Genomic DNA, 12,516 nt, shown 5'->3' with positions numbered 1-12,516 from the left:
AATGAATTCCTGGAGCCCTGGGAACACAGAGGTGGGCAGGGAGGAAATATGACCCTGTTCAAAGACCTGCATTGAAGCTGCATTGGCCAGATTATTTTTAGCATCTCATATTGCTGTGTGCCGTACTTTTGGAGAATAAAAGATATTTTCTTTTAAACGTTTTCTTAAATAGCACTTTTAACATATAATTATTTGCAGAAGGTGAAAGTGTAGTAAATTCTACACTGGACTGGTCACTTGCATTAGTGTAGTTTGACCACTGTCTGCAATGTTACAGTGTCATTCAAGCTGTATGACTGCCATTGATAGCCTTCCTGGCATCATCTTTTCTGTCTAAGGTACTGGAGGGAGGAAACAGAGTTACTTTCACTCTGCTGTTTTTCACCAAGACGACAAGGTGTCCTGGTTTCAGTCAGGATGGAGTTAACTTCTTTTGTAGTAGCGGATGGAATGCTGTGTTTGAGAGTTAAAATGGGAGCAATGCTGATAACACCCTGATGTTTTTAGTTGTGGTCAAGCAGTCAAGGACTTTCTCAGCTCTTCATATTTCTCTATTAATGAGAAAGGAGGGGCGAATCCAGGACAGGTGACCCAAATGGGCCAAAGAGAGTATTCCATGCCAATTATGTCCTGCTCAGTATAAAGGGGGGCTGATGGGAGGAGGAGCAGGGTCTGCTCCAGGACGCACGGTTTTTGGGGGGACGGTCGGGTTCCAGGATGGCTCTGGGTGGCACGGCCTGAGTTGTGGGTTCGGTGAGTAACTGCATTGTGTATCCACAGCTTCATAGATTTTTTGCTCTAAAGTACTGTTGTCATTGTTATATTTTATCTTTCTGCTATTTTAGTAAACTATCTTTATCCCAACCCACAGGCTTTTGGTTTCTTGGTTTTGGGGTTGTTATTTGCCCCTTCCCTTCCCTTGCCTCATAGCCCCCCCCCTCCCCTCTTCTCCCCCTCCTCTTTTCCTTTAAAGAGCAGGCAGCTGCGTGGATCTCAGCTCTCAGTTGGGGTAAAACCATGACACAAGGTAACTGAGAGAATATGCTCAGACACCATGTGAATATGGTGGAAGGAGGTATTCCTTCAGGTCTTCTCCTCTTCATCCGCTCGTGTCTGTTTAGGAGCACTTTTTTACTGCAGGTGATACTGGTGTATGGTTTTGATAATCCCTCTGAAGTTGTACCAGAGAGATCTTCAGACAAAGCAACTGTTTCAGCTGTCATTCTGAGACACCACATTTATCCAAATGGCATTTGGAAAAAGGTTGATAATTCCCTTCGAAAGCAGAGTAACTCAGCAAAATTAAAACCCACATTTTTTTATAGGACTGGGAAAACAATGCTTTTTTATCTCTCTACTTTCTCTGCCCATTTTTTGAAGGTCTGTTGAACCAATGTGGAGATGGAAGAATTGTTTAAAGAAAAGCTACAATATACCGTAAAATGATAGGACTTCTAAAACAGCCTAACAGATCTTTCATCCAAAAATACACATTGGATTCTATACACAGACCCCACCCAGAAAAGTACCTACTTACATATCATGGACTGAACCATATCTCAGTGACCTGTTAGCCCTGGGTATTGTATAGGGTACACAGAGAAAGTTGCAGGAGTTGCAGATAAGGCTGTATATGCTGCTGAAATGTGCATATCATCAGACATGATTAAAATAAAACAAAACAAAGGCGTTTCCTTTAAAATTAGTCCTTCAAAGGGAAAGATCCTTTTTTGTAAAGGTGGATCAGATTTTAGTGCTATCCATTATCATGCCAGTTTTTAATTTCTTTTTCCTGGTTGATTTTCATTTTGTACTTGTATACACTTGAGGTAATGACTTTAAAGTCTCTTCTGACTAACTTTTGTTTCCATGCAAACAAACAATTTAACCTGTTCAGTATATTCAGAAAGTATTTTAGATTAAAAATATAATCACCCTGCTTTCAAAGAACACATTGCTTTTTTCAACTAAAAGCTAGAAAACCTCTTTTTTCAGCTTAAACACTGAAAAAATCTATTAACTTCAATACTAATACTGATTTTCCAAGTAGGTTCTCCAATATAACCTTTTGCTTAACACCTAAGAAATAAAACATGATTATCCATTTTAATATCCCTGTAATCTGTCAAAATATAAAAAATCTTTTAGTACAATGAAAGTGAAAAAGCCCACTAATTCATCACAGAAAAAAATGTTCCAATGAATAAATCTGTTTGTAACATATTTTAACATCCTTACCAAAGGTGGCTGCAATTTACTGAAATTATTTTGCATATATAGAAGCAGACACACACATATGTATACTTATTTATATGCACATGCATTTATAAAATATATTTATTCTTAAAACTATGTTTGATTTAAAAGTCAAAAGACTTTGAGAAGGCTTTCCTTTTCTCATGTTTTCAGATTTCTCACTTCTGAAGCAGATAGGTTTACCTGCTTATTAGGCAAGATAGGTCAGGTTTTTCCTGTTGTCAGATAATTCTTTGATCTGTGACCTGAAACAAACATAACTGTTCTAAACTTGTGCAGTTTGTACTGTCCAAACTGCATGCCACATTAATCAATATTGCTTGATATTTTGTAGCAATGAAACAAAAATGTTAGTAGTTTCTGTCTTTAATTCAGACTGGTAAATGCTGAATCCAGCAGATGGTGTGGAACCAGGAATTCTCATTCAACAAAAATCACATTCAGGTCTTGCACATCTCAAGGTTCATTGCTTCTAACACTCAGTTGTGAACTGGACCCTGCCCTTTATTTTCTTCTAAAAGATATCAATCCAAAGATGCAAGGATAAAAAGAGTCTTTGTTCAAGGTTTAGATCAATTATCTTTACTGCAGCATTTCCAAAAGTTTTTGGAACAGTAAGGAATTATATAAATTTGCAGTTTTATGATTCTTCAAGAATATTTCATGAATAATTCACACTTTATTCACATTCTTTAGTCGTGACTTTACACATTGGTACATAGCTTGAAGAGAAGGACTGTATTGCCTTAACTGCATGTTTACACTAAGTAATTCCATATAGTTTAAATTCAGCAGTGAGCTACAGCATAGTTCTTTTAATTTGAGATATCAGGAAAAATATGCTGGATTGAAAGTTCAAATTAAATGGCATAAAGTCAGTATAAGAGGACCTCTAACGGAAGCCATGTCAGGCCTCTAAGCCAGTCTGCTGGGAAATCAGTTGAGAAGTCACTTGAGAACAGTATACCTAGGCAGCTAATAAAATATTTTGGGTTTTCTTTTCTGTTGAAAAATCTGAATCCAGAGTGCATGAAATGTATTAGATGTTTGAATTATATAAGGTCTCTATTGTAATAAATATGTTTCCCCCCTCTCATCAATGTTCTTTCACTTGTATTTTGATTAAATATTTTCTAACCTCTTCCTCTCCTCCCTTCCTTCTTTTATTTCTGCCTGGTTTTCTTTCTATCTTTATTTGAACATAATTCAGGTAAATATTGTCAACATAGAAAATATGAGAAATAACTTATTGTTACTATGAATTATTGAATTTAAAGGTAAATTACATCCTATCACAGCATTATGTCCATCCATGTATGCATGTGTCCATGAGTATTTTTATAAGATGCACTTATTCATGTTCAATTTACATTACTATCATTCATTAAAATATTAACATTTCAAAGAGAAAAAAAGAATATATAAAAGAGGGAATGATGTTTTACTACTTTGATTTTCGAATGTACAGGCATTAACTGAATTGCTGCAATGGAATCTCAAACAATTATCTTGTTATTTTCCTGTAGCACAAACTGTACAAAACTCTTCTGCATAGGAATCTTTAAGAAAGGGTGTTTTAGCTGGGTAATCTGAAGAATTGAAAGGGAAAGAGGCCTGTTTCTACCTTTTGCTGCTTAATAAAATTCAAAATTATGTCTGAAACATACTGAAGTAAGTGGATAAAAATATGGTGCTTTCGGAAAACATTTCAAATATTCATAGAGGGAAAACAGACCTACCATCATGTTTGAAGGCCTCTGAAAAGTGGTAGAGGTTTGTTGGGGAGTGATAATGTTGAGCAGCTCCTCTCCAGCCTGGTGAAGATACACTTCCTAATGAAGGGCTGCTTAATCGTGGTCTGCTTCTTGAATTAAATGAGGCTAAAGATGAACTACCAGATTTGATTCTTAGGATGGCAGCATATGAAGTGGGGAGACCGGGAACAGCTTCTGAATATTCTGGAAAAAAAACCCAACAACCCAATAAGTGAATGCTGAATTAGAATAAAATCACTTTTCAACAGAATATGTAGTTATTCGGTAGAAAAGTTTTATCTGTAAAAGGAGTGTCAGAGATGCCCCAGAATTATCAGAGAAGGGTGTCAGCTTCTAGAAAGATCTGGGTAAGAGCATATTGCTCTAAGACAGAAAATTCCCCTACAGTTTACTAACAAGATAAAAGTCAGGTGGTTATGAAATTTCCTACCTATGGTAATATGAATTTTCAAAAATTTTAATTCTGTTTCTGTGACCTTAAGTCACAGTAGGAAAGTGTCTGTCAAGACACCTTCTCTTCTTCACAGTCTTAGATTAATTTGTATATGCAGTGCAGAAACTCTGGTTGAAGCTGAACACGCTCTTCAATGCTACTCTGCAAATCAAGTGAGCTACTCAAAAAGCCCAAAACTGCATATGTGCACAAACATCTCTCCTAAAAACATTCATGTGCCAAAGTCACTTCCTTTTCCATCTCCCCTTTTTTGCTTTTTCTACCTGTACTTAAAATTTCAGTGTCTGTAAATAAATAATAGTACCCAAGGTTTTGGAGTCTGTATAATGTACAATAGACCCTGTATAATTCATGGTCCTAAATTGCGCCAGGGGAGGTTCAGATTGGACATTAGGAAAAGATTATGCACTAAAGGACTGGTGAAGCATTGGAACACGCTGCCTAGGGTGGTGGTTGAGTTGCCACCCCTGGGGATGTTTAAAAAACAGGTAGACAAGGTGCTTTGGGAGATGGTTTAGAGTGGTGTAGAGCTGACAGTTGGACTTAATGATCTTGAACGTCTTATCTGTCTTTTCCAACCTATCATGGTCTTTTCCCATGGTAAATATTTATAAACAGGATATTCTTCACATTGTCATAGAATGAACAAAGGAAAACTCAGTGTTCAAAAGCTTCGAATAGCAATGTACACAACTGAAATAAAATCTCTTCAAAATATTAGGTCATGGACTTGCTGGACAGCTTTCAAAAATATTCTCAGCATAAAAATAGCTTAGAGTAGTTCATATTTTGGTAGGTTTAAAATTAGAGAAGCACATACTTAATGAAGATTGTGATAGTGAATGCTTAGGGTTTTTCAGGTTTCAGAAAAGGTCATTTCAATACACTATTTATTGTCTTTGATCAGATGTTAAAAAACTCCCTTTTCCAATTTTTAGAAGATGCTGGAATTTGGCAAAAGCAGATGATAGTATTTTTAAATTACCATTTTTATCTGTGAAAAATATAAACATAGGAATTATTTGATAATGCTCTGTCTCGTTCAAAATTTGGATTTAAATACAGCTTTTGGCAACCAGACGGGAAAGGCACAAATAAAGAGAGCTCTGTTTTAAGTAATTTTCTTTTTTTTCATCCTGGTCTCACAAAATATCTATTTTATTAGGTGCATTGTATTGCTTTGTACATCATATTATAGTGGTTTGACCCAGGCTAGATGTCAGATGCCCCCCAAAACCACACTATCCCTACCGTCCTCAGCTGAGGAGAAGAGAGAAAAGATAACAAAAGGCTCCTGGGTCCAGATAATGACAGGGAGAGATCACTCACCAATTATGCTCATGGGAAAACAGACTTGACTCAGGAAAATTAATTTAATATATTGCAAATCAAATCAGTTTTGAGTAATGAGAAACAAAAACAAATAATAAAACACCTCCCCCCACCCTTTCTTTCTCCCCAGGATCAACTTCACTCCCCATTTCTCTCCCTCCTCCCTGCAGCAACACAGACGGATGGGGAATAGGGGTTGGGGTAACTTCATCACTTGTCCAGAGAAGGGTAACCAGGCTGGTGAAGGGGCTGGAGGGCCAATCATATGAAGAACGGCTGAGGGAGCCTGGAGAAGAGGAGGCTGAGGGGAGACCCTAGCATCACCTACAATTACCTGAGAGTGTAGGGAGGTGGGTGATGGTCTCTTCAGCCAAGTAACAGGAGATAGGACAAGGAGAAATGGCATGAAGCTGTGCCAGGGCAGGTTCAGATTAGATGTTAGAAAAAAATTTTTCACTGCAAGAGTTGTCAGAGCCTGGAACAGGCTGCCCAGGGAGGGGTTGAGTCACCTTCTCTGGATGTGTGTACTTAGGGATATGGTTCTGTGATCACACATTGTCTCTGCTGCTCCTTCGTCCTCAGGCAAAGAACTCTTTGCATCTTCCACTGCTCATGCCTGGGGTCCCTCCCACAGTAGAAAGTCACAGAATCACAGAATCACAGAATCACAAGGTTGGAAAAGATCTTTGAAGACCATCAAGTCCAACCTTTCCCATCCTATGCTAAACCATATCCCTAAGTACCTCATCAACCCTTTTTTGAACACATCCAGGGAAGGTGACACAACCCCCTCCCTGAGCAGCCTGTTCCAGGCCCTGACAACTCTTGCAGTGAAAATTTTTTTTTCTAATGTCCAATCTAAACCTGCCCTGGCACAGCTTCTTGCTATTTCCCCTTGTTCTATCTCCTGTCACCTGGCTGAAGAGACCATCACCCACCTCTCTACAATCTCCCTTCAAGTAGTTGTAGGTGGTGATAAGGCCTCACCTTGAGTACTGTGTGCAGCTTTGGGCGCCACAGTATAAGAGGGACAAAAAACTATTGGAGACCGTCCAGAGGAGGGCAACGAGGATGGGGAAGGGTCTGGAGGAGAAGTCTAACAAGGAGAGGCTGAAGTCCCTCGATCTGTTCGGCCTGGAGAAAAGAAGGCTGAGGGGAGACCTCATCATAGTCGTTGGCTTCCTGATGAGGGCAAGCAAAGGGGCAGGCATTGATCTCCTTTCTTCAGTGACCAGAGCTAGAACCTGAGGGAACGGTAAGAAGCTGATATGGGGAGGTTTAGATTGGATATTCGGAAGAGGTTCTTTACTGAGAGGGTGGTTGGGCACTGGAACAGGCTCCCTAGAGAAGTGGTCACAGCATGGAGTTTGGCGGGTTGATGGACTCAGTCCCGTGCTCTGACTTGGTTGGCCCTGTGTGGAGCCAGGAGTTGGACTTGTGGGTCCCTTCCAGCTCAAAGAAGGTCCCGTCCTACTTCCCTTCCCTTCTCTTCTTTCCCTTTCCCTTTTCCTTTCCCTTTCCCATTCCCATTCCCTTTCCATTTTTCTATTTTTTTTTTTTAAATTTAATGGAACCAGCGGTGAATAATGTTGGGAAGACATTTCTCCAGTGTGCACACAGACATAGAAGAAATACATACTGGAAGGAATTCTACTTTGGGGGGGGGGGGAGGGGGGGAGAAAAAAAAAAAAAAAAGTAGACATGCCTTTGGTCCAAACTTTACAACACAGCATAATAAACTTTAATAAGATTTCCAGGGGAAACATGATTACAGCTACATCTATAATGAATGTGCTGTTCCTTGAGTATTTTCTGCAGATAGAGTCACTTTTCTATTTTCAGCATGGTACTTGAGCTCAATGTTATTTGCCCTATGGCAAAGGACATGGATTTGGGAAAACTTTATGTCAGTACTTTTTCAGCAACTGATACATACTTTTGTGACTGAAATGCGGTATTATTAAGCTGCTAAATGTACTAAATGCAATATTTATATCAGAGAAAAAACTCTCATGTCTGAGGACCTTTTAAACATTGTAGCCTATTTTTTGACCACAGGAGATAATTTCTTAGATTATGTTCCTGAGTATATCAGCTATTCCAGCTTGAAAAGATCAAAATAATTATTGTTTTGTCATTTTACTTGGAAAATTTCAAATCAGTCTTCCCTGATGGGTAGACAGAAGGGCTTCCTGTGCATGTTAGAGTCTGAGCTGTATATTGTTTCTATTGTAAATAAATGGAGATTACCAAACAGAAACCAAATACTGACATTAACAATCCTGATTCTTAGATTTAACATTTAATATAACTTGTCTGTTCCTATTGACCTGTATTGTCAGTTTGGAAAGCGGGTGGAGAAAAAGCACAACACTGCATGTTTCTAGATAAGCATACTGGTTTATAACCCTTCCTTTTGTTTTCAATAGTAATTTTTTCAGTTTAGTGACACACTGAGAACAATATGCAGTCAAGCCCCTGCTCCTCTCACAAGTCTGCCACTTATATTTCCTCCTTGCTGTGTCTCTCGTTCTCTGCCACCTCCACCTGCTTCCATAAAAGTCTTTCAGATGACCTTGCTCTCAAGAGAGAAGCATCCTTCTTACTAGGTTCTGCTATCACCCAGCAAACAAGGTAAGACAAATAAGCAGCCTTCCTCACTGCTACCCAGGCATACAGAAGAAACAAAAAGCAGTATGCATATATAAAGCTATAAACAAAAAAAAAAAAAATCAGAAGTTGTATCTTTCATTACACTTAATTCATTTACCATCAGGCTGAATTGCAGATTATACACACTCAGGAGAGCAAAATAACTATCAATCCTTTCAAAAGAATGGTATGAAATACTTTTTCTTTCTATTCTATTTAATTGAAAAGGATGTCAACTTACTAGATGATACATACTACAGTCCCTAGCAAGCCTGAGTTAAAAGCACTCCTGACCTGATCAACTTGGTATCAGACTTTATGTCATTAGGGTGAGTTTCTGGAACAGCTTCTAGGCAGAGGAAGGGATCTGGAAGGGAAAGAGGTTTGAGGAGGTGCAGAAGTCAGAAAAATGTGGAGGGCTAAGTGCTACGCGGGACTGGAAAAAGGAGAAAATATGATAGAGAGAGTTGTTCCAGGCTGCCTAATTTTTGTCAACACATCACATTACTAGGCAGGAGTAAATAGAAGCCATACAGAAATCTCCAGTGGTATGCAGCCTCCTTTTCTGCAGAAGCTTGAATCAAAGTGCAGTTTTTACTAATGTAAGATTTCTCTTTTAGACTGTAAGTCTCCTGTTTCTTCACATATATAACCCAATAAGCTACTCCAGTAAATAGGATTCAACAACCTTGAAATAGTTTTGACAACTTCTTTTTGTTGAAATAGTATGTGTAGGCAGCTTGGTGAAATGAACTTGTTCTGTGCTGCCTCATCAAGTCAAGAAGACTGTAATTCTTTTCCCACTTAAAAAGAAAAAAACCCATATTTTAAAATCCTTTATTATCTAGTTGAATGGAGAACACTTGTTCTGCAGTGGTAAATCCAGGGTTTAAAAGAACAAAAGAATCAACATTAATGTAATGTACCATAGGAAGAAAAAGGATATAAAAATCATTCTACATGCTGAAAAGGTCCTGCAGTAATGGCAATATTGCACAAGCTGTTTTCTGAACTTTCATGGTATTATTGTTTTATTTTGCTGAGATTAGTGGTCAGTGTGAAACTTCACCCTGATTCTGGTTGCTTTGTTTTGCACATGGGTATGCTCTGAGTAAAGCTTCTCTTGTAAGACAGAACTGGAAATGGTTAATAAATTATAAATAAACAAATATTTCTTGTTTTGTTTACTGAAAGCCTGTAGCCTGTGATCACTACTGACAACTAGAGCAGAAATCACGCTTACCTGAAAATAAACCCTACTTCCTAATCCAAACATTCGCCTCCAGAGATTTAGATTTCAGAACTGCCTAGTTGCAGTGGCTTAATTAGAATATATTTTTATTGGAGTACTATTTACAATAAAATTATTCCTTTAATTTTGTTTAGATTAAACTTCTGAGAAGACTTGGGAAAATAAAATTATTTTCCATTATTTAAATTCGTAGTTAAAGTGCTGGAGAGTAGTTGATACTCTCTAATGTGTACCAGTCTGCCCTTAAAATCCTTGAGAAATTCCATCGAAGTCCTACAGGTACCTCTCAAAACTCTGATGCACTTGAGCTTCACAATGAAATTATATTTTCTCTAGCATCATTCTTAGAAATAAGTGTTTAGAACAAAACATTCAAATATCTTTCAGCTACAAAGAGACACAGACAAGTAATATATAGGGCCAAATATTAACGATTTAAAGCAACTAGATATTCAGCAACCAGACACAATAAAATCGGCATGGATTAGCCTTCATAGTTCTTTGCACTGGAACTACTAGATTTATAGTCATTTTAACAAGAGTATCACGATTTTAAGATATATTGATTTATTCCACGTGCATTTTTTTTAACACCAAACCACGATTTAAATTAGTTTTGGTAACTTTTTAATGAATCTTTTTCAACTCATTTAATTATTCATTCATCTTTCATTAGTTCCAGCTCATGCTGCTGTTCAGCCTTTCTTTGGTCAGATTGAACACAATGAGGAAAAACATTACCACAGGTAATAGAGAAATTGTCTTCTACTGATTACTAACGTTTTTTTTTTCCTTTGGAAAAAGCAAAAATATTAATTTCAAGATAATTTGAAAGGGGTTTTGTCCTGTAATTTATAATAGCTATGTCAGGTTAAATTCAACTTCATTTCACCTGTGCTGTGGGAGAATAAAGCTGATTCCAAGAGAAAGTGGATCTTTTCCCATAGGATGGCATATGCTTATACACATTCCTTAATTACAGTCCATGGGTACAAATCTAAACCACAAATAGTGTTGTATTTTATCTGACAGATTTGTTACAAATGGTATAACCTATGTCAGCTTAGCTCCGCTAATGGTACTATGTAATTTGACCAAAAGACATTCTTTCTTCAAACAGAGAAAGATGATGAGGAAAACTCACTGAATCCATCCCCAAAACGTCTTTGAACACTGTCTTTGTAGTGTTTGAAATCTATGGAGGGTAAAAGATTCTGATTCTTGGGGTTGTGCTTAATTTTCCTTCATTCATTTCTTTTCTTAAGTGACTCCTGGTCAGTTGCTACCTCGTTGACATTTCTCAACTATCTAATTAAAACGTAGTCTATCAGCCTATCTTATAATACTTGCAAATGTGACCTTCATTTGTATATTTTTGCTAGCTAGCATGTTTAATCAAATGTCACTAAGAACACTAACCCTTTTTTTTTCATTGCAACTTCTAATTACATTGTTTGAGTGGAAGAGTTCAGTCTTCTAAACTTATGAATGTATATGCCTTCATTTTATAAACTGGTTTATATAACAGTCACTCAGTATTTTAAGTAGTAATACTTCCTGTCTTTCTCTATGCATGCACATCTATTTCCTTTAGAAATAACTGTTCAGTGCCATATAGCTTTGTAATAACCTGAAAGAGAGATGCAGGAATTACAGGAAGTGGTTGATAAGGTGTCCATCCAGGGCATCTCCTTCTGAGAACTTGGAATATTACTAAAGAACAGAAAAGTGACAATAAATTATTTTCCTGATGAAATGGGATAACTGAAACAAAAAAACTCAACCAGAACATAATAAAGGGAAAAGTAGAAGTCAGCAGATTTTCTTGAGAACTGGCTAATGCATCTGGTCCTCCCCTGCACTTTGTACTGTGCATGGTTTCATTTATGTGTCAGAGACTTCATTTTAAAGATGCTACTATATCGTAATGATTACTCAAAACAACAGGCAATGCAATAACATATACAGGTAATTATCAAAACCAAAACAAAAAAAAACCCAAAAAAAACCTTCACTGAAACCTCATTTTAAACATATGGAAACTGAATGTCTACATGTGAGCTGAGTTCTCGGGTAGTGAGGAGGAAGAGGGGCAGAGCATGTGATAAGATGGGCATGCTCAGTAAATAGCTACTTTTTGCCACAGACTTTAAAAGGAAAGCAAAATAAGAAGTTAAAAGATCATCATTTCAACATGTTCAGGTCGTTTTAGTCCTCTCATCCTAAATCATTCAAGATGTGTTTGTGCCTTTTGTACTCAAAACTTCCTGTTGTTCTGTCGAGAAGTGAAAATTAAGAGATTTGAGCTGTATTCCAAAGCAGCAATGGGATTTCTTTTAGAAGCTGGAAGGCCTCAAGGAGTATATGGTAGTGGTCTTCATCAACCTTTTTTACCACAGGTTTTAGAGTAAAGAAAAGGGAGAAAATTAATGTCTTAAAGATGGCCTTTCCTTATGGGAAAAAAAAAAAAGGACAGGATATTGGTCAAAATAAGTAAAACTTCAACCCAAAAATTGTTCTGTGGAACTTTTCAAAAGCCCAGTGTTCAAGGAAGATACAATCTTTAAGGTGAGAAGCTGTTTGAATTTTCAGAATAAATTATAGTGTATCTTCATTTCTATCTTACGATATTCTCCCAAAATGACAACTGAAAACTTGCTTTTTTGGTGATGCCAGAGCATCCAGGCCAGCTGGATAGCTGGTGTGAGTTGTAATTTCTTCTTATTTTCTCTTGTGCTGAGCACATGACTTTCGTTTGTTTTACACGGTTACCTTGCTAGAGAGGATTATGCCTC

At 37.5% G+C, this 12,516-nt stretch overlaps 1 protein-coding gene across 2 annotated transcripts in view; it reads right to left on the bottom strand.

Moving 5' to 3' along the window:
- Positions 1-12,516, bottom strand: part of CNTN5 (contactin 5) — a gene marked incomplete at both ends in the record, with an annotated part of 341,700 nt that overhangs the window by 236,688 nt on the left and 92,496 nt on the right. Inside the window, one exon of one of the 2 annotated variants that reach the window (XM_084278561.1) lies at positions 3,996-4,214. The exons of the other annotated variant lie outside the window; for it this stretch is intronic. Within the exon in view, the coding sequence (XP_084134687.1) occupies positions 3,996-4,214 (219 nt within the window). The remainder of the gene's footprint in view (positions 1-3,995; positions 4,215-12,516) is intronic. 2 annotated transcript variants of the gene reach the window in all.

The sequence above is a fragment of the Gallinula chloropus genome, assembly GCF_964237585.1.
Source record: "Gallinula chloropus genome assembly, chromosome: 1".
In the NCBI taxonomy this organism is placed as follows: domain Eukaryota; kingdom Metazoa; phylum Chordata; class Aves; order Gruiformes; family Rallidae; genus Gallinula; species Gallinula chloropus.
Note: the sequence above shows the minus strand (reverse complement) of the source record. Positions and strands in the feature narration are given on the sequence as shown.